Source organism: Lepisma saccharinum, chromosome 14 (assembly GCF_977018435.1).
Source record: "Lepisma saccharinum chromosome 14, izLepSacc3.1, whole genome shotgun sequence".
Taxonomy (NCBI): Eukaryota; Metazoa; Arthropoda; class Insecta; order Zygentoma; family Lepismatidae; genus Lepisma; species Lepisma saccharinum.
Window position 1 is genome coordinate 65,802,830 of NC_139242.1, and position 23,787 is coordinate 65,826,616.

Below are 23,787 nucleotides of genomic sequence, written 5' to 3' on the forward strand. Positions count from 1 at the left end.
GAATCAGATATTCAATAATAAATAACCATTAAAACAAAAATGCCTAATGATATATTTGGTCATACGAGACATGAAGATCACAGTGATGAGATTCTGATGCTTGATGTCAGAGTCAAGAAATTAAGAAGTGATTTACAAGCTTTACAAACCACACTCAATGCCAGTCTTCAATTAGAAATTACAAATTTACAATCACAATGCATGGACCCTCTTCTTAAAATTGATTCTGAACTCAAATTATTGCTTCAGAAATATACTGATTTGGCAACATTAGATAATTTTCAAAGTTTAGAAGAAGCTGTAGCAGCTCTTCAAGCCAAATTTAAGACCCAGGCCTCCAACTCTGAGCAATTGAAACAGCAATTGGAAGAGCAAATAAATAATGTCCAGGCACAACTCCAAACAATTGTCAAAAGCATAAAATCACAAGAAGATTTTGATCTACTGATTTCCACTCTAAAAGAACAGATTCAATCACTCCAAATACCTAATCTGGACCCTCTGAACAATGCCATAGCCGAGGTTAAAGAAAAAATTGAGACACTTGAAAATTTTATGAACAATTTGCCATCTTCTGATGCTTTGAATGCAATAACTCGGAGTGTGGCAAATATTAAGCTGCAACTTGAAACATATGAAGATTTTGGAAAAATTCAAAGTTCCATAACCCATCTTGAAGGTACAATAGCAGCAGTGCAAAGTGATTTGGCAAATGTACTAGAATCTCGCCTGCCCGGTATTGTAGACACACTTTTCAGTGTCCAGCAACAGATCACAAAGCTTGAAAACCTCAACACTGAATCTGAACTATCTCATTTTCATCACTTGATCGATGATATCCAAACAAAGCTTGAAATTTTACAGCAATCCACACCCTCTCAGGCAGATATAGCCCTGCTCCAAAATGCTATGCAAAATGTGGCTGATGCTTCTGAATTAAACAATGTAAAATTGGCACTTGAATTTTTGCAAAATACAGTGTCAAATTTGCCTACATCACAGGAACTTAAAAATATTAAGAGGGCAGTGAATAGGATATTGAAATCAGAAGATATCAAGAATATCCAGACAGAGATCAAACAACTCACACAGACACTGGCCACTCTACCAACCAATCAACATATTAATGAACTGCATGCCCTGTTTGAGGATATCAGAAGACAGGTCCATGATCTTACTGCTCAAAATTCAAAATTGGCAGTTGTTGAAAATTTACAGCAAATTGTAGCTAATATCAAGCAACAGCTAGGGACCATGGAATCCAATCAAGCAAATGCTCTGTCTGTTTTTGCCACCCAGCTTCAAGAGATTGTGCAACAATACAAGAGACTTGCTGTGGACATAAAAATAAAGCCAGGCCACGATGATGTTGTTAGGACCATCAATGAGCACCTTGAATCTGTAACAAGCAGATTGCTCACAGCAGAAAAAGAAATAACAGGCATAATCGAGAATCCAAAACATACAGTAATTCTTGAATTGTACAGCATCCCCAACAAAGAATATGATTCACCATTTACACCAGGCGGCAAAATATATATGCTGTCCCCTGCACAATTTTATTACCAGTTTTTTGTTGGGGGCACATTGAGACCAATCAAGATCAAATATTGGCATCAGCCACAGGCACACCACTACCCCACCTTATCAATAACAAATGCTGATAACAAAGTGAAAATCACCAGTGTAGAATTGGAGGATTTTACAGACCCCAATACATTAGAAACAGCCTATACTGAAGATGATGGCTCTCTGGAATTTAAAATACAAATAGGGGATAAATTATATTTAGAAAATCCTGCAGTATCAGCTGCTGAACACCCCATAGTTGCAATATTCTTGTTTACATATTATGTCTAGTTGTTGATGAATTACACAGACAAGCCAGACATAATTATAAGAGACTGCCAGTAGTCACAAAGGGCATAGATGATTTATGGCAGAGCGACTTGATTGAGTTGTCAAGTGGGCAGTTGAAAAACTTAGACAAAATCAACAAGGGCTACAAGTATCTACTCACTGTCATAGACACATTTTCAAAATTTGCCTGGGCTGTGCCACTCAAATCCAAGACTGGAAAATGTGTTACAGAAGCCATCAGAACAATCATCAATCATTCAGGAAGATCCCCGCGCTATTTGCAAACAGATAATGGCAAAGAATTTTATAATTCTGTGTTTCAACAATTTATTAAAAACCAGGCAATAAAACATTATTCGAGTTACAGTGATCTCAAAGCCTCAATTGTAGAGAGATTCAACAGAACCTTAAAAAATCTTATGTATAAACAATTTACCCTCCAAGGTAATTATAAATGGCTTAATATTCTTCCAGAACTTCTACATAAATATAACAACTCGGTCCATTCCACAATCAACATGAAACCCTCTGAAGTAACTTCATCTGATGAGGAAAAATTGATCAGCACTGTTTATTATCCTAGATACCAGCCAACAACAAGAAGGGCCAAATACAGGGTGGGTGATCAAGTAAGAATCAGCAAATATAAGCACTTATTCAAAAGAGGCTTTACAAGAAACTGGAGTACTGAATTATTTACAGTGGTTCAAGTTAAACCCGGGACCCTTAACACATATATAATAAAAGACCACCGAGGAGAAATTCTCAAAGGCAGGTTCTATGAACAAGAGCTCAGCAAAACTAAACAGCCTGACACATATCTCATAGAAAAAATCATCCGCAGAAAAGGCAACAAGTTACTTGTCAAATGGCTAGGTCATCCGGAAAACAGCTGGATCGATGCAGACAAAGTGATAATATGAGCACCTGGGATGTTATAAAAAGGCTGCCAGAACCTGAACAGCAGAATAAGATAAATGGAGTGCTGCTCCCTGAAAATATTAGGTGTCTTATTGTTGGGCCATCTGCTTGTGGTAAAACTACACTAATGGTTGATAATTTTTTATTGGCACCCAACTGGTTAGACTGGAAAAACAGGCACTTGTATGTTTTCTCTAAGAGCTTGGAACAATTAAAATATCAGCAGCTGATGAAGCTATATGATGGATTGGATATTGCCACTTTTGAACCAGATGTTAAGCCACTCCATGAATGTCTCGACAATTCTGTTGTTGTGTTTGATGACATTATACTGGATAATCAAAACAAGGTTAGAAACTTCTTTACACAGGGCCGACACAAAAACATTGATTGCTTCTACCTGGCACAGACTTTTTCTAAAATTCCGAAGCAGCTGATCCGGGACAACAGCAATTTTATATGTGTGTTTCATCAAGACCATACCAACCTCAAACACATACATGATGAATATGTAGGTGGGGACTTGAGCTACAATGATTTTTCCAAGTTTTGCAGCAAGTGCTGGAACCAGGACAGTTATGGGTTTGTCACAATTGATATGACAAGAACACCCAATAGTGGCAAATACAGAAATAAAATCAACGATTTTCTAGACGTTGAGACATAAATAAATAAACATGAAAAGGCCAATAATTGATGATCTTAAGTTAAGAGATTATCTTGTAAAAAGATTTAAGGGATGGAAATCAGAGAACCGTGGAATTTATGAAAAACACAAACAAACAGAACAGCCTGTAATTGATGCTATTAATAATTTAGGTAAGAATATCAAAACTGTTACAGAGCAGAATCAAAATTTGCTCACAGAGCTCGTACCTGTAGCTGCAAGGAACATATTAGATTATCCATTCACCCCACTTTCCAGTATTCACACACCTAGTCCTGTTGCTCCTCGAAGAATTGAAGCTACTCAGGATCCTATTGAATTGGGTCTTCTTGCTCAAAAATATTTAACCACACCTAAAGACAACAAAGATGAGGTCTTTGGCTTATATGCTGACACAGAGCTTGATGGGAGCATCATACATAGAATTGGCAATTTCAGAGTAACTTTTATGGGAGATGATATAATTGTATATTCAGAATCTCGTCTTGGAGAAAAAGGTGCTTTTGTTAAGTATCTCGGAACACCTGGATTGTGGGAATTGATGACTAGGAAAAGGCCTGGCAGCTATACAGATCAGGATTATGAGGATTACAAAGAAATATTAATAAAATCAAATACTCTATACCAGAACAATGATCCCACACAAAAAAGAGTCAAGTCTAGCAGCGGAGCAAAATACAATAATTTAATCAAGCCCATATGGTCGCAGATCAAGACAGGAAGTGGGATCAAACAATACAACACCCTGCCTAAAGAATTTGTGTGGGTTGATGATGTCAGGAAACTTGTAGATAGGTTGCTGGTGATAGCTGGGGAGGAAAATGCTGGGAACCACAATTTTTACAATGAGAAGGTTGGAATTATGGACATGATAAGCACAAAATTGTCTAATTTTATAGTGAATGACTCTAAGGGGATTGGATATCTTATAAAAATTATTAATACTCTACCACCTAAATTTTGGAATATTTCTGAGGGTCGGGGGTTGGTTAATGACATTATAAACAAGCTGCCATTTGAACTACACATTCCAGGCTATCAGTATTGTGGTCCCGGTACAAAATTGGACAATAGATTAAACAGAGGGGATCCTGGTGTTAATCCCCTAGATGCTGCTTGTAGAGACCATGACATTGCATACAACACACATTCTGATCTTGACAAGAGACATGTTGCAGACAAGAAATTAGAAGAGGCTGCATTTGGTAGATTTGTAAGCAAAGATGCATCTTTGAGTGAAAAAATAGCAGCATTGGGAACCACCATAGCTATGAGCACCAAACAAAAACTGGGGTGGGGGCTGTGAATATGTATATAATAAACCTACAATGAAGGCCAAGGGTGTTATGTATCAAATACCTTATGCAGGTCTCAAATCTCTTAAAACTATTGACAGTCTTTTAACCAAAAAGCAGCGCAAGAAAAAAAGCTCTTGTATTGCAAAGGGGCATGGTATGAAATTGTTGCTTAGTACCCCCCAATTAAAAAAATTACAGCAATCCAGGAAAAAATCACATGTGGGGGGATTCATATTTACTATTCCTGCCATCTTAGCTGCTCTCGGGGCTGTTGGGAGCTTGGCTGGGGGATCAGCCGCCATAGCAAAAACAGTAATAGATGCTAAGAAAAATAGGGCAGAATTAGATGAGCAGAAGCGCCATAACCTGGCCATGGAGAAACAAGGCAAAGGTGTTAAGAGAGCCATGAATAAGTTTAAAAAAAACAAGAGCCGCTTACAAACCAAGATATTGAAACTTTAATCAAGCCACTGGGCATCAAAAATTTTAGAGGTGTGTACATGTCTGATTCTTTACCGGTACAACCACTCAACAAAGAGTGTGGCATTGTTAATTTGGATGAGTACAAAAATCAGGGCACTCACTGGATTTGTTATCTTAAATATTTAAAAGATGATGCATTTGTGTTTGATTCATTTGGAGGTGTTCCACCTGAAAATTTAGTAAAATATCTAAAATCAGCTAATCTTTATTACAATAATGCCCGTGTTCAAAACTTCAAAGATGTTAATTGCGGACATTTGTGTTTATCTGTTCTCAGATATATGTCTCAAATAAATAAACCATCAATTGAAAATTTTCAAAAAGCCTTGTGGTATTTAAAACATCATGGGGGTATTCCATCTCACCAGCCAAAATTCAATATTGAAACTCAAATTGCATGATGACATAGTGTATCCCAAAACAATAGCTCTCAGGGCATTTTACGGCATGTACCTGATCCCTAATATTACGCACCACAACAACACAATTGCAGTAGGGGATCAAAAAATTGTCATCACTCCAGGGCAATATAATCTGTCCACTCTAAATGCTCAATTACCCAGAGGTATAGTATTAACTCAAAATTCTGTCACTCACAGAGTAGAGATTGTATCTGCTACAGAAACAGTGGATCTGGGTACTATAGGAGAGCTGTTGGGCTTTGAGAACAACACAAAACTTGAACCAGCAATCAAACACACTGCTATTAATATACCTAAATTCTTAGCCATAGAGACTCTGAATATTCACTGTAATGTGGCTGAGGGTATGATCACCAAATCAAATGGCATAGGCACTCACAAACAAACCGGCATCATCGCAACATTCAAACCTAACTCCGAATTCATGGAGCCCATCATCTACAATCCATCCCCAACATTATATTTTCCTGTGTGCCATAATAGAATAGATAACATTGAATTGATGGTCACTAATGAAAAAGAAGAATTAGTTGATTTTGCTGGAGCCACAACAACTGCAATCATAGAGATTAACATTTAAATAAAAATACATACAATGGAAAATATTGAGAGTTATGAGCTACAGTCATTCCCCCCAAACAGGAGGACATTTGCAAATTTAAATCAACCCAACACAGAGATAGAGGTTGATCTTGATGTAGGGGACGGCTTTATACACCCCCACAGAGCAGATCTATACATCAAATTTGATGTTGTAAAGCTCGATGGAACAGATTATCCGGCAAATTCTAATATAAGACTTGTAGACAATTTTGTGCCGCATCTGTTCTCTGAAATTGAGGTCAGAAAACATGGCGTTGTTATAAACAGAATAGATTATCCCGGCATTACCTCCACGGCTTTGGCCACACTAAAATTATCCAAAACCGAGGCTTCTTACTACAAAATAGGCGGATTTGAGGCTGGTGAGAAAATATTATCCAAGAGCCACACAGTGCTGTTCCCCATGCGCCTGTTGCCAGGATTCTTCTCGGATTACAAAGATATTATGTGGAAGGGTGGTTTAAGAATCACATTTAGAAGAGCTGCCAATGATAATAATGCATTGATGAGGTACAGTGCAATAAACCCCACAGGAGAAGCTTTGCCTAATACCCTACCTGATGAGGGCAAGTGCATTATTCAGACTATGGAGCTAAGAATCCCGGTTGTTGAATATGAAGCCAGTTATGCTCTTAAATACAAAGCTGATATCCTAAAAAATCCACAGATTCCTCTGCAATTTTACACATATCAATGCGTACAGAAGCCCGCATCTGGTACCTATTATGAATTTGATGCTACAAATTCATTCTCCAGTATTCAATACGACATGCCTGATTTTGTAGTGGTACTGTTTCAGACTGGAAGACACAATAATCAGGAAAAAAATTCAAGTAAATTTGATAACTGCAACATCAAGAACATATATCTTAAAAATGGCAGAAATGAGGTATTTCCTAGAGAAAATTACAATTTAGACATTTCCAAGGGTGATTTCCTCAAATTATATGAGGCTTTTTCGGCTTTCAAACGTGTCACTACAGGCAATACTGATATGTATTACATACCAGATGAATTCAAAAATCAGAGACCCATGTTTGTCATCAACACTTCAAAAAGGAAACAGGTTGTGGTGAATGATAGAACAAACATTAAAATTATCTGTGAATTCCACGAGGCATTACCTGATGACACCATTTGTAGTGTTATTCTTATAGGTGAAAAATCATATGTTTATGATGTAAGAAATGAGAGAGTCACGGAGCAATTCTAGAAGTCCGACTCAAACACAGAGGCCCCTTGATTACAAAGCAACACTTTGCTGTTAGGAAATATATTACTTACCCAAATTTTATAGTACCTCTGCTCGTGGCAGAATATATTACCTACCCAAATAACACAGCCAAAAGCTTAAATACAGAAATATTGCAATAATTATTCTGTAAGTTAAAAACTTGAGCTGCAACAAGACCAAAGCTGCAATTCAGTTTGGATAACAATATCCATGAAGCCAATATTAGTATTTTCCTCAATATGATGGATAGTTCCCTAAAAGGGGTAGCGTGTAGATAAGAATTTCTCTTTGAGTCCCATGACAAATGACATGTAATTTCCCTCGGAAAAGGCACAGTACAGTTTATGCCAACAGATAAAATCTCCCAGGCATTACAGAAAAAGGCAATTACTCTTTGATGATGAATAACTCTGAAAGGACACAATAAAGATTATATCTGTTGGCATACAACTCCCAGGCAAGCATGATTTATTGTTGGCTGAAACATGGGACTGATCAAAAGATTATAAAAACATGGAAGCATGACGCACAACTCGGAAAGCAAAAATCAATACATAACAAGGTTATGGCTAGACTAGAGGGGAACCTGGTTTCCAATTGAACTTAAACCTGAAGTAAATATGTATAGGTGGGTATGGATACAAGTTTATGGACAAAAATCTGGCTGATGCATTTTTTGTAAATATGAGCAAATCTGCTTGAGGGGGGGGGGTTGATACTTTCCGAAACAAAACTCTTGGGTTAGGCAGGTGCTACACTTGAACAAAAAACTCATATGAACATGTTGAGCAAGTTTTAAGTATAGCAAATCTGCTGGAGGGAGGGTTCGTACTTTCTGAAAAATTCCCGAGGGCATTTTTACAAAAATCTTGGATTAGGCAAGAGTTCCACACTTGAGCAAAAAACTCATGTAGGCATGTTGAGCAAGTTTTAAGTATAGCAAATCTGCTGGAGAGGGGCTCGTACTTTCTTGTGCTGTCCGTAGTATCAATACCACTACTTGTTTAAACGTGAATTTCTTGTTTCTTTAGACTGTTGTTTTGCGAGTAATATTTTGTGCAGAATCTGATTCATAGCATAATGAGTGAATGTGAGGAAGGACCATGTGTGTCTACACACCGTAGTAAAAAGAGAAATAATTTTGGGAGGATAAAGGACGCAAACAAGAAACTTAGGGCCCAGACGACGAGATCGGAGATTCCTGTAATTGTAAACTGCAGTGTTTCAACATTGTCGATGTGAAACATAGAAATAAACTTATCAGTGACTTTAATAATTTGCAGTGTTTGGAGAAACAAAGTTTGCATTTGAGTGTTTTAATTAAGTACATCACGTGATATCAAACAAAGGAGACCAAGAAAAGATGAAGAAGATGCAAAACTACGAGATAAAAGTTGTATGTACAAGGTAAGACTTCCAGGCGAGACTAATACAAGTGTAAAAGAAATACAAGTATGTCAAAAAGCTTTCCGTTCACTCCACGGCATTTCTAAAAAAAGACTTGAAAATATCCAAGGAGCCATAAAATGTAATAAAGATATAGGTAACGACATGCAAGCATATTAATAGGCACAATTAATTGTCCTCAGAAACTCAAAAGCTTGTTATGGATCACATATCATCATTTAAAGGCCGTGAAAGCCATTACAGTAGAAAGAGAACAGAAGATATATTTACCAGAAGAACTAATCATTTCTAAAATGTTTAATATGTACGCAGAAAAGAATCCTCACAACATGGTGTCATATGAAACATACCGTACCATCTTTAATACCAAGTTTAACATTGACTTTGGTTACCCAAGAAGCGATTCATGTAGTACCTGTGATGAATTTTCTGCACATAAGAAGTCACTCGCGGCCCAATTAGTGTCTGCAGATGAAGGGTTGAAGCATGACTTATAGAAGAGAATCAAAGATATGGAAACTCAGCATCAGGTTCATATTAGGAAAGCAGAAACTTTCTATGAGCGCAAAAGACAGGCAAGAATAAGAAGTAGGAAGGATCATCGGATGGAATCAATTTTCATGGGTTTTCAAAAAACTCTTCCTTGTCCAAACATTACTACAAACATGGTTTACTACAAACGACAATTAAGTGTTTTTTCTTTCAACATTCTCCAATTGTCTGACAACAAGGCAATTTTCTACGTTTATCCTGAAACTATTGGCAGAAAAGGGCCAAATGAGGTAACATTGTTTTTGAATGAGTACATTACTAACATTCTTTGCTCAGACGTCCAACATTTACATATTTTCTGTGACTCTGCAGGAGGCCAAAATAAAAATTACACTGTTCTCCGATATTTACACTATGTTGTTCATGAGAAGAAACGTCTGCAGTCAGTTATTGTCACATTTCCAATACGAAGACATTCATACATGGAATGCGACAAGGATATGGTATTACTAAAAACAAAAACTGTAACTGAAGTTCCTAAGGACTGGGTTGCAGTGTTCCAAAGTGCATGAGTTAAACAAGAATCCTTCACAGTTGTAGAAGTGGATGCTGGGATGGTCAGAGACTGGAGTGGATTCCTTGAAAAATATTACATCAGGAAATGCCCCATTCCAACCAGACCAATAAAGGAGCTGAAAGTTGAAGGAGACCATCCCCGTCTGATCATGAATCGGGAACACTACAATGCAGCATGGATTTCCACAATTGTGCGCGGCAAGAACAAAGACAGAAGCGTTGCACCTCATCTGGAATCTAACGAATTTCTACACCCTGCTAGAGCTTATGAGGGACTTCTACAAATAACACACGAAAAGTTCAAAGATTTTCAGGAATTTAAAGTGTTCTGCACAAGAGAGGCTCCGGTTTACTACACAAACCTGCCACATAGACCTAAGAAGCAGAAAGAATAAGGACAGCACTGCCTAAACCTGAACAAGTGAATTTGTGCACCACTTCATAATGCTGTAAACTGTTACATTGAGAAAGTTTTAGTCATAACTTGTGTACTCTTCTTGAATCAATTTCTTTCATACTTCATTTTCATACAAAGAAATACGCTTTTTTCATAATACATGTAATACAGAACATACATCAATAAGAATAAAGAATATTTGGTTTCAAGCTTTCAATTTTCTATTCTGTAAGATTATGAAAAACTGACTTCCCTCCCTTTTCCTCTGTAGTCTTCATTTCCATTTGACTCCCCGCATCGACTGTTGTCAAGATACCGATCCAGGTCTGCCTAACTTTCTAAACATGCGTTTTAAGGTGTCATGCTTTGGAGACTCCAGAGAAATTGTTGCATATTGTTGAACTAACTAATTTTCAAATTCACTGCCGTGAACATGAGACAGACACCTGTGGAGTTGATAACGTTCATTTCCATTTGGCTTCCTGCACCGACTGTTGTCAAGATACCAATCCAAGTGTCTAACTTTTCAAACGTAGTGAACTGAGGCAGTTTGTTGCAACCTCCGTGGAGGTTGCAATGATTTCTTCTTAATATCACTGCGGGTTATAAGGGGTACCTTCCACGAAGGGGCCTAAAAGTCAACCTCACTTCCACGTAGTACACCCTGGACTGTAGACTAACGAGGCTCTGGCGAATGGCACTATGGCCAGTATAATTGTGTGTGTGTTGTCCTGTTTTTTGTCCTGTGTGCTGAGTGCCCGTTTAGAGCCTCAGCTTTTAACAATGTCAGAAGATTTTAAGATTTTTAGTCGTGCAACGTTAGAGTTGTCATTTGTAATGATAAGGGGCTGGCCCCTGTATAATGTGACGGGTGCAAAATAGCCTAAGTGCTGACGCACCCAAAATTTTAAATTCAAATTCAAATTAATATCACTGCATATTACCTTCTTGATATCGCGTTCTTAATTATTTCCACGGCATGTAAACGGCATTTGCTGTCCCGAAATAGTCTGTTTTCCGAAATAGTTCGGATCGCCCCGGATCTATTGTTGTCAAGTTACAGAGGCAGGCGTCTGTAACTTTTTTGTTGTTGTGTTGCAACCTCTGTGGAGGTCTCTATGATTTCTGCTTGATGTCACTGCATATTGCCTTCTCGATATCACGTTTTTAATTATTTCAACGCCAGGTGAACGGTACTTGCATTTCCACATAGCCACTTTTTTGTGTCGCGCTTAGAACTTTCCTTTGCTAGTACGCAAGTATTGGAGGCCTTCACCGGAGAGTTCTATTTGTCTCGTACCGTGGCCATGCGTGTTATCGTTATGTCTTGAGGAGGGGATCCAAAATACGCGTGGGTTCGAATCTTCAGGCTGGTAAAGTAATTTTTTATCGAAAAAATTCGACGACTGTATGTAATTGTTGAACATTTCCGTGAGTTTACGTATCGAAACGTTTGATTTAATGATACCATTATTGGTTTTCAAAACATTTTATTGCTTGTAATATTTAATCGATTGTTATGTTTTATTCATTGGAAGGTTTGAAATTCACTTAACGTGAAGCAGAAGCATTGTAGCATATTGTGGAATTAACTAGTATCCCACTCCACTGCCGTGAACGTGAGACACCTGGGGAGTTGATAACTTTAATTTCCATTTGAAGTTACCGATCCAGGTGTCTCTACTTTCTAAACGTAGTGAAATGAGGCAGAGTTTTGCAACCTTCGTGGTTGTTACAATGATTTCTGCTTGATATAACTGCATATTACCCTCTCTATATCGCATTCCTATATATTTTCACGGAAGGTAAACGGTATTTGCTTCTCCGAAATAGTCTGTGTTCTTGTGTGTGTGTCGCGCTTGGAACTTTCTTTTGCTAGTACGGAAGTATTAGAGGCCTCCATAGGATTGTTTCATTTCTCTGGTACCGTGTCCATGCCGTTCAATCTACACCTCCCCCCCTTTTGATGACGTCCTAAACTTCAAAATCTACCCTAAATCAAATTGTATCATCCCTTAGACTTATACCCAACCAGTGTGGAATCGAACGGCATATGTGCAATTTTGCCTCTTCGGATGAAAGCGAACACCTGCTCCGTCTGTAGGACTACAGAAATGACTGCGAGAAAAGTCATACACGTGTAAATTTCCCAATTACACTACTGATTGCAGATTGCTACATTGGCAAAAGTCGGGCTTTTCTTAGGGTAGGCCAATAAAATATACTGTGAATAAAAATTAATCACACGCTAATGGGAAGCTACACTGGAAGCGAAAAGTTTGAAAAGAGTTCTCTCTGTCATAAGTTATGTCTTCTTGATTCAAACAATGGAGACAAATAAAGAGGAAGCAGCGGGAACAAAAAAAAATGTGAGATAAAATACTGAAGATAAAGAAAAAGAGAGAAAGAAGCATCCCATTTGCATCTCAAGGAAACTTGAGCTTTCGTAGAGAAAAAAAAGTTGAGTCTTCCTCCGTGTTTATTTCCTCGGGGACTTCTCCCCAACTCCTCATTTCCTTGTGCATGTGTAAATCCCATTGGAATTCCAAATTCGAATCCAGGAGTTTATACAAAAAGCGTGGCAAATCCCAACGGCGTGCATTGAAATTTTCACACCGAGTGTTAGAACTGAAAATATTTTACGAACGCAGTATGTCTATTGGTTTCTTTAGGCTCGCTCATTTCAGAATGCTGAATCAGTATCCAGCCTATACACGGTTAGAAATTTTGAGGTCCATAGTGTTTTTCTACGAATTCGTGTTCAGATCCATAAAAGCTCGGGTGGAGGCACAAGTGGTTCGGATCCCACTTTAAACTGTAAGTCCAGTCCCGATTAGCCTTACTGTGCATAAAGTGGACTTAAAACACCACCTCAAACTCATAAAAGCTCGGAATGACAGCTTGACTCTTTTCGTAGCAATTTTTTTTCTTAGAATTTCGGATTTCCACAATTAGTTGCGGTTATCTTTTGTATTAACAGTGCCTTTGGAGGCACCTGACAGTTCGGATATCACTTTAAACTGTAGGCCACAGTCCAGATTAGCTAATCTGTGCATAAAGTGGACTAAAACTCAAAGCCACGTGTAGCTGCATTAGAATATATCCCCATGCTTAATTTTGGATCCATAGTTTTAGTAGTACTTCCACAGACTTCTCAACGGTCTTTTCACTATACTACAATATTCTGTACCGAAATTATGTGTAACTTAGAAACCAGGTATTGATATAGATGTTGTAATATTTTTCTCTTGCTAAATAATCTATTTGTTCTATTATTGCATAATTGTTTTCTTTTTCAGCGGAAGTATGAGGTTGAAAGGTACGTTGAGAAAAAAGTGAGTCAAACGAGGCGTCAGTATGGAGTCCTGGATCTCTTCCGAACACCCAATCTGTGTCGCAAGACCCTCATCATCACCTTCATTTGGTAAGGAATTAGTATGCATTCAATTCTATTGTAGACATTTTCATAGGTTCCTTCCTTAGCTTAGCTACCCCCCCCCCCCAGCACATTGCACCGTGTCGTAAAGACAAACGAGGGGATATGAAGATAGATGCAAAATCGGCCATTTGCGATGTGATTTGGTCAACAACACTCTTCGGCCGCCTCTGCCCACCAGGATTGCCTCCAGACATCCATTTATTAGAGGCTTTGTGAATCACAGAACCGCTACATGTAGTAGCATTGATAGGGAATCGAACCAAGATAGCAGTCAGGATACCTTACCACCTGGAAAAACGGTAATCTATCCTCACATAATTGTTCCATTATACACAAACGCACCAAGTATTTCCAATGCCAGCATAATTATCGAGTTTTCAGTGACTTATCTACGAAACCTAGAAGATCTCCTAGAGAGGAGGTCTATAGGAATTTTGAACCCCCTCCCTTCTACTTCCATTGGAATAGCTGTCTTTTAATTATTTTATCTTGGAAGAAGAGATAGATTGATGCGCAGAACAGCAAGCAGATCCCTTATGTTTGTCTCAGAGACTGCAAGAGCTCCATTGATAAATTTTAGTGCAAAGAAACTCCTAACAAGCACCAGAGTAATACAATAATTATCACGATTGATGTATCTCTATGTACATCAAAGGGAAACGAAACTTTCGAATGAACAAAACACACGATAACTTCCGACATCTCAAAAACTTCTAAAGGAATTAAGATGAAATCTAGCAGACTGAAAACATAAATACGAACTTGATGCGACATAGACTATATGAGTTTGTCTGTCTTTTGACCGACGACAGCTAAGTCGAAACTTCCTCTCCTTTCAAGAACCGCTACGATATTCCAAATTCTGACAAATTACACCTGCTTAGATTTAATTCTAGAGCATTCACGTGAATCTTCGTGAGATTTGATTTCGTTACTGTCTAGATATCCGTAATATTTTCGTGGCTATGAAAGCATATTAGTCAAGAAATCTGAAACTCAGACATTTGATCTTTCACTTCAATACCTCTAATTTTCTGAATAATACAGGAGTGTAATGGACACCAAAATGTCAATCTCTCGTTTAGGCGGTGCACCCTAGACTGCATTTTGCAGACTAACGAGGCTCTGGTGTATCGACCCACAGCCAGCATAATCCTGTGGTATTTGTGTTGTGTTCTGTTCGTGTTTGTGATCATGCTTTCATCAGCTTAATGTTACCATCATCACTCTCATCTTCGAATTTAGCCAAAGTGGCCGAAAAGTAAAGTAAAATAAATCAATCAATAATAATATAAAGGGCCTTGCCGATGGCGTAGTGGTAACGTCGTCACCTTGTGATCGATACCGGGTGGAGGCACATATTGGCTCGGATACCACCTTAAACTGTAGGTCCAATCCAAATTTAGACTTTCTGAGGGTAAAGTGGACTTGATTCAAGGTTTATCGCTTCCAAAGTTTAAAAATATATTCTTGTCGATTCCTGTTTTATGTTGTGAAATTTAGAGCTAGTAAGCGTACGCTACCGCACCCTCCTTGCTGCTCATTTATACTGGAAATTTACTAAGTAATCAAACGACTTTGATTATAAGCAACAGCGTCTGGTTTCAACAGCGAGGGAATAAACAATCTCGTAGTCTCCTTCCGTAAACCGAAACTGCGGTTAACGCTCCAAAGGATCTTGCGCCAGCCAAGAATACATTGACGTAATAAGCCAACAACGAAAAACAAGGCTCCGAAATATAGCTCTTCAACGTAGGAGAAACTCCATAATTATTCCCAGAAATTACCTCGTAGCGGGTGGGAGATGCTATAAGAACCTGGAAGAAGCAATAAACTTTCTGGAACATGAATTTGAGGCTTATAGTTGAGCCATGAAGATTGTTGCAAATTGCTACTTGTGCGTTCTTGAGCGTAGATGAATGATCCTTATTATAACTTTGGTTCCAAGTTCTGTAAACTTATATTGTGGTGTAAAAGCTTTGTAGTAATGCCTGATCGTGAGAAATACATTTGCAAAAGTTTGGTTTAATGTTCACGCGCCCACGGAGGATCGAGGGGGTTAAGTATCCTTATGGAATCCTTTCTCCTTCTTTTTCAATATTTTATATCTTGTTTTTCATTTCCTTTCTTCTAACTTCAGATTGTCAACTTCCTTTCTGATTTTTCTTAATTGTTTTTTGTTTTAAGTCCACTTTATGCACAGATAGGCTAATAGGGACTGGACCTAAAGTTTCAAAGTGGGTTCAAAACCAAGGCCGCCCGCAGGATGGCAGTGCCTAAGTGGGAGAAACGTTTAGTGATGCTTTCCCCCAGTTAAGAAAATTCTGATAAAGCATCCCCTGCACTAGAATAGGCACTTAATCTGCTGTGTTCCAAAGCAACGCGTCATCTATGTTTTCACGCCACAATTTCAAAATTTGAATTGTATGAAGTCTGAACAGATATCTCGGGGAGGTTGGGGGGCGAATGACCCCTGGATTCCTCTGCGGGCGCCCTTGATCCAAACCACTGTGCAATGTGTCTCCACCTCGTATTGAACCCGATAACCCTTGATTACAAGGTGACGACGTTACCACTATGCCAACGGGGAAGCCTTAACCTCCTTTCTGTCTGGGTTATTATTCAATGTTCTTTATTATCTTTAATATTTATTTGCATATCTTCCTTCTCTCACACATTCTGTCTGTTTTTTCCTTCATTATTTCTCTTACTTATTGCCTTCCTTCTTTCGTTTCGCTCACACTCCACTGCTTCATTTCTTTTATTTATCTGTTCCTCCCCCCTCTCTCTCTCTCTCTCTACCTTGCTTCTTTTTAGTTTGCTTCCCAGATGGCGTAGTGGTAACGTCATCCCCTTGAAATCAAGGGATTGGTTCGGATTCCACTTTAATCTATAGGTACAGTCCCGATTAGCCTATCTGTGTATAAAGTTGACTTAAAAACTCAAGAGCATATGTGCCCCTTGGCTGCATATTTACAGGATTGTTTTCTAGAGCTTGTACCATGGAAACATGTTCTCAACGAGCAAGACGTTACCAAAAGAAGTTGTTCTCATTTTAACGGTTTGTAAAATTAGAAAACAATTTCACTTTCATTGAGAACAATTAAGGAGTAATTACACAAAGTAATTGAAAGTTCTACTTAGAAACAATCGAATAACGTTGGTTGTAGTAGTGTACCTTGGACAAGAAGTGGCTGTACTAAGTAAAGGAAGTGTACAAGCTGTGAAATTTTGTTTGTTGTTGTAATGAACACCCTGTATATGCAGCTGGATTCTTCCCAGCAAAGCCTGAGGCAAAATTCTGCTTCACGGAGGCTTGTTGCAGGACTACCCTAGCAGGTTAGAAATACGAAACGTTGCGTTTGAAAATTTCTCTCAAAGCTCCGAATGAAAAATGAATTGTCAAAAATTTATTTTCGTTGTTCCTTTATTCATAAATGTCAGGAACATTCATTGTCCTTGCGAGACAACATTTTACTTGTTCTTATTATTTCACTGTCTGCAGTTGCCGGAAAACTTCCGAAGGAATGTCACTTTGACATCTTTTGTTTCCATTATTGTCACAAAGGGAATAAATAACGTAAGAGAAAATTGTATCTCCTTTGAGGCGCAATATTAGTTGGCTATTCTTCGCGTTAAGCTATTCATTGTTAATGTACTACAAGACGGGCAAAAGTCACGATCGGATATTATTGTTAAAGAAAATGCCGTAATCAGTGCAGAAACTGTATTGAACTAAATAAGATACAATAAAGAGTGAAATAGGGCAAGAATATATGTAGGATAAATGTCAAAACATCTCCCTGGTCGAACATCAGTAGTGTATATTGGCCGGTTCTACGCAATACTTAGTAGGTATGCCTTTTTTTTATCAATCGAATATAAGTTTTTGACATATTTTAACAATTTTTTGTCGATGTTTTAGCGTTTAGCGATGTTTTAGTACAAATTTTCACTATACTCATTTTTTTTCCACTCATACTTGGTAGGTATATTATGATCTTACGTGATACAACTTAACCTATCCTTTTTTTTACGATTATTTAATTTTTTTTACGATCCTAAGTGATATAACTTAACCTATCATTTTTTTTATTTATGCACTGTTTGAACGTCATCATTTGAGGATCATATTTTGTAGGTATTTTTTTTTATCAATCGAATATAAGTTTTTGACATATTTTGACAATTTTTTGTCGATGTTATAGCGTTTAGCGATGTTTTAGTACAAATTTTCACTGCACTCATTTTTTCCATTTATACTTGGTAGGTATATCACGATCTTACGTGATACAACTTAACCTATTTTTTTTTACGATTTTTTAATTTTTTTTACGATCCTAAGTGATATAACTTAACCTATCATTTTTTTATTTACGCACCGAACTAACCTACAAGGGACTCTGTTTGTTTTAATATTTCAGTATTATAAGGTTTTCACAAATTTTATATAACCTAAAATGTGTTGGATGTTGATTTTTAGTATGTGGCAATTTTTTATGAATTTTAAAACTGTTCCGTCACCCTCTCGTTCTTCACGTCGTGGACGAAGGACTTCTCTGCAATCAGGATGACGCTGCATAGAGTATCGGCAGGCAGCGCGTCGTGGAACTCGCAGACGATCTTGATGTTGGTGCGATCGTTGACCACCACCTGCCTTCTCTTAGATGTGTTGATGACGGTCATGGGTCTCCGTGCTTTGAATTCGCTGGGCGTGTAATACATGTCCACGCTTCCCTCGGTCACGCGTTTGTAAGCCGTGTAAGCTTCGTAAAGTTTGAGGTAATCGTTTTTGGTCACGTCGAGGTTGTAATTCTCGCGCGGGAACACTTCGTTCCTACCGTTCTTCAGATAAACGTTCTTGATCTTGCAGTCGTCGAACTTGCTGGAATCTTTTTCCTGATTCTTGTCCCTCCCGGTCTGAAAAAGCACCACGACGAAATCTGGCATGTCGAACTGTATGTTGTTGAACTGCGTCGTCACGTCGAATTCCATGTGACTTCCCGACGCCATCTTCTGCACGCACTGGTAACCGTGAAAGTGAATCGACACCTGCGGACTTTTCAAGATCTCCGCTTTGTACTTGAGGGCGTAGTTCGTTTCGTATTCCACCACCGGCATTCTCAATTCCATGCTTCGGATGACGCATTTCGCTGCTTCGGGTAAAGTGTTGGCTATCGGCGTGGTGCCGTCCGGACCCAAAGTAGCGTATCGCATCAGTGCGTCGTTGTCGTTGGCCGCTCTTCGAAACGTGATCCTCAGTCCTCCCTTCCACATGATCTCCTTGTAGTCCGAGAAGAAACCAGGCAGCAGACGCATGGGAAAGAGCACCGTGTGACTTCTCGTCGATATTTTGGTCCCGGCCTCGAATCCCCCGGCCTGGTAGTACGCTGCGTCCGTTTTGGATAATTTCAACGTTCCCACTGCCGTCGACGTGATGCCTGGATAATCTATTCTGTCGATGACGGTGTTGTGTTTCCTCACCTCCACCTGCGAGAACAGGTGAGGCACGAAGTTGTCCACGAGTATCAAGTTTGCTGCTGCGGGAAACGCGTCTCCGCTTTCTTTCTTCACCACGTCGAATTGAAGGTAGAGGTCCGCTCTGTGAGGATGAACGAACCCATCGCCTACGTCCACGTCGTATTCGATCTCCCTGTTCGCCTCGTTGAGATTGGCGAACGTGCGACGGTTGGGAGGGAAAGATTGCAATTCGTAACTTTCGATTTGCTCCATTTTACATGTATGGTTATTTATTATACGTTGATCTCCACGATGGCCGTCGTAGTGGCACCTGCGAAATCCACCACGTCTCCTTTCTCGTTCGTCACCACCAACTCTATGTCGTCTATGCGGTTGCGACATACCGGAAAATAGATCGGCGAAGAGGGCGTGTAGATGATCGGTTCCATGAACTCGGAACTTGGTTTGAAAGTGGCTATGATTCCCGTCTGCTTGTGACTTCCTAACAATCCGTCCGAAGATTTCGTGATCATGCCTTCCGCCACGTTACAGTGTACGTTCAGAGTCTCTATGGCCAAGAATTTAGGAATGTTGGTTGCTACGTGCTTGATGCCAGCTTCGAGTTTGGTGTTGTTCTCGAAACCTAAAAGTTCTCCCATGGTGCCCAGGTCCACGGTCTCCGTTGCGGATAGGATTTCCACTCTGTGCGTGACCGAATTTTGAGAAAGGTACGTGCCTTTGGGTAATTGAGCTTGCAAAGTGGAAAGATTGTATTGGCCTGGCGTGACGACGATGTGTTCGCTTCCGACGCTAATTTTGTTGTTGTGCTGGGTGACGTTAGGTATGAGGTACATGCTGTAGAATGCACGCAGAGCCACGGATTTAGGATAGACGATGTCGTCGTGCAGCGTGAGTTTCAAGATCGAAGATTCGCTCGTGAGATGGAACACGCCCATCCTAGTGATGCTGTTTGAGGTTCCACAATGCTTTCTGGAAATCTTCGACCGTAGGGTTATTTATTTTAGAGAGAAACGCGAGCACGGAGAGGCAGAGATGACCGCAGTTCACGTCTCCGAAATCTTGAATGCGTTCGTCGTTGTAGTATATAGAGGTTTTGCTCGTTTTCAGATAATGAATTAAATTTGTAGGTGGAACACCTCCGAAAGAATCGAAAACGAATGCTTTATCATCATTTTTGTGGTAACATATCCAATGCGTGCCTGGATTTTCTTGACCGTCCAAGTTGACTACTCCGCATTCTCTTCTTTTGACGGTTGAAGGTAACGAGTCGGACATGAAAACTCCTCTGAAGTGTTTAATTTGTAACGGTTCGATCAGAGATTCAATGTCTCGGTTGGTGAGTGCTTCTGTTTCTTTTTTTTAAACTTTCTCATCACGCCCTTCCCCTTTTTCTTCTCCATGGCCAGGTTGTGACGTTTCTGTTCTTCCAATTCCGCTTTGTTCTTCTTCGAGTCGATGACGGTTTTCGCGATGGCGGCACTTCCGCCAGCCAAACTTCCAACGGCCCCCAATGCTGCCAGGATGGCCGGGATGCTGAATATGAAACCTCCGATCTTTTGCTGTTTCCGCGAACGCTGCAAGCGTCTCAATTGAGGTGTGCTGAGAAGTAATTTCATTCCGTGTCCTTTCGACAAGCAAGAACGTTTCTTCTCGCGTTATTTCTTGGTAAGTAACCCATCGAGGGCACCTAGATTTTTAAGATTGGAGTATGGTATCTGGTACACGACACCCTTGGGCTTCATGTTGATGCTCTATGTGTTATTTTCACGGTATGTTATTTATATATATATTCTGATATTTTTTCTTGTGTAGTTTTTTACGGTATGTTATTTATATATAAATGTTCTGAGATTTTTTTTCAAGGCCTCGCAGTCGTTACACAAATTCTATTACGTGCTTCGTTTTCTTGCCAAGAAGTTCCTTTGTCCCCTTGTACACGATTCGAGTTTTGTTCTCGATTAAAATAGATAGCTTCTCGTCGGATAACATGTTAGCGTATCGATCTGGTAAAAATAGACTGTATTGTGCGTTGAGCAACAGGCGTACCTTGGGACCATACTGGGTAGAAACGATTGAACCGGAAGTTATCGTGTAAGGTTTGTCGACTTCCAATTCCTGAATTTTTACATACTCGACTGACAAATTTAGCATTTGTTTTAATGCTTGGAGATCACTTATTTTTTCAGTCGTCATATCAAAGAAAAATTTCAAAGTGTTAGAGAGAAATTTAATTGTTTTTCACGATGTGTGTTATTTATATATACCGAAGATTATTTTTTTTCACGATGTGTGTTATTTATATATCAAGTTTTTTTTGACACGTATATATATTATTATTTTTTTAACAGAGGAAGAAAGTCCGTGCTTCGGAAAACGCGATGATGTGCGTAATGATATCTTCCGTCTCCTGCTTAGACTTGCGCCAATCTACTGTGTACCGTCTTCTTCCCTGCCTTGCCTCGTGCAATTCATCTAACTTTTCGTTTAATTTTTCCCCTGCAGCCGAAAGCAGAATGTTGAGATCACCGCACCTCAGGCCGCTGATCTCCCGAAGATGGTCCTTGAGAACCATTTCACAAGGGGTGCGAAATTCCGGCGTCGTTCTTGCTATGATTACAAGTTTCCCTACATCTCCGTTTACTACTTTTTTGAATATTTTAGATAGTAGCTCGGGTGGCAAATTGGTTATGTGAGACATGTTGTTATTATTATTATTTTTTACTCTATGTTATTTATATACCCCACCCCAATTTTTGTTTCGTGTTCATGGCGATGGTGGTGCCTAGTGCTGCAACTCTTTCACCCAACGAAGCGTCTCTGCTCACGAACATTTCGAAAGCTGCGTGCTCTAACTTTCTGTCTGCTTCGTGACGTGCGTCCAGATCCGTCTGCGTGGTGTTGTAGGCGATGTCGTGATCTTTGCATGCCGCGTCCAACGGATTCACACCCTTGTCTCCTCTCTCCAATCTTTTCTCGAGTTTGGTACCCGGTCCGCAGTACTGGTAGCCAGGTAAATGCATCTCGAAAGGTAACTTGTTGATGATGTCGTTCACGAGTCCTTTTCCTTCGGCCACGTTCCAAAATTTCGGAGGCAGTGTGTTGATGATTTTGATCAGGTAACCTATGCCCTTGTCGTCGTTCACGATGAAGTTGGAAAGTTTCGTGCTGATCATGTCCACGATGCCAACCTTCTCGTTGTAGAAATTACGATTGCCTGCATTCTCTTCGCCGGCTATCACCAACAATCGGTCCACGAGTTTCCTAACGTCGTCCACCCAAACGAATTCTTTGGGTAACGTGTTGTAGCGTTTGACGCCGCTGCCTGTTTTGACCTGGTTCCAAATCGGTTTGATGAGATTCCTGTACTTCTCGCCGCTGCTCGATTTCACCCTATTCTGCGAGGCGTCGTTGTTCTGGTACAAGGCATCCGTCATGATCAAAATTTCCTTGTAACTTTGGTAATCTTCGTCGGTGTAATCTTTCGGCTGCTTTTTGGCGACGAGTTCCCACAGTCCCACCGTACCCGGATACCTGTTCCAACTATCCTTGTCGCCTAAATTGACTTTAATGTCGTTGCCTTCGAAGGTCACCTTCGATTTCCCAATCTTCCACACCACACCGCCGCCTTCGCTGGTTTCCATGCTGGGATACAATCCGAACACTTCATCCTTGTCGAATTTCCCCGTGCTCAGGTAGTCTCGTGCCAAAGGTCCCAACTCGATTTTATCCGAAGACGTGCTGCCTATGGCTCGACGTCGTGCCGGTGCATCCTTCAGTTCGAACGGCGTCGAAGGAATGCTCGAAATAGGCGTGGGTACGACGTAACTTTTAGCTGCGAGCGGTACGAGTTCGTTGATCAAATTTTTATTTTGTTCCGTGACACTTTTAATTTCTTTACCTAGACTGCTGATGGCATCGATCACGGGTTGATCTTGACGTTTCTTCTCTTCGTAGAATCCGCGATTCTCGGATTTCCAACCTTTGAAGCGTTTCGCGAGGTAATCGCGAAGCTTGAGATTTTCGTCTTCGATTTTTCGTTTCGTCATGACGTTATTTATACACGTCGTTTCTCACAACGTTGCAACGTTTAGAAAGTCGTTGATTTTGTTTCTGTATTTTCCGTCGTTGGGTTTCCTCGTCATGTCGATCGTCGCGAATCCGAAATCGTCACCGTTCCAGCAAGTAGAGCAGCAGCGTTCCGAAAATTGATTGTAGTTCATGTCTCCGCCTACGTAGTCATCGTACGCGTGCTTGAGGTTGGTGTGATCTTGACGAAACAAACATATGAAATTAGCGTTGTCGCGTACTAACTGTTTTGGAATTTTGGAAAACGTTTGAGCTAGGTAGAAGCAATCCATTCCTTTGTGACGACCTTGCGTGAAAAAGTTGCGAATTTCATTTTGATTTTCCAGGATGGCGTCGTCGAACACAACGACTGAATTTTCACGACAATCGTCGAGTGGTTTTATTTCCGAGGCAAACGTTGCAATGTCCAGACCATCGTACA

At 39.8% G+C, this 23,787-nt stretch overlaps 1 protein-coding gene across 1 annotated transcript in view; it reads left to right on the forward strand.

The window, feature by feature from the left end:
- The window catches only part of LOC145998589 (beta-alanine transporter-like), a 200,077-nt gene that overhangs the window by 152,706 nt on the left and 23,584 nt on the right, over positions 1 to 23,787 (forward strand). Inside the window, exon 7 of the mRNA XM_083135031.1 lies at positions 13,660 to 13,784. Within this exon, the coding sequence (XP_082991157.1) occupies positions 13,660 to 13,784 (125 nt within the window). The remainder of the gene's footprint in view (positions 1 to 13,659; positions 13,785 to 23,787) is intronic.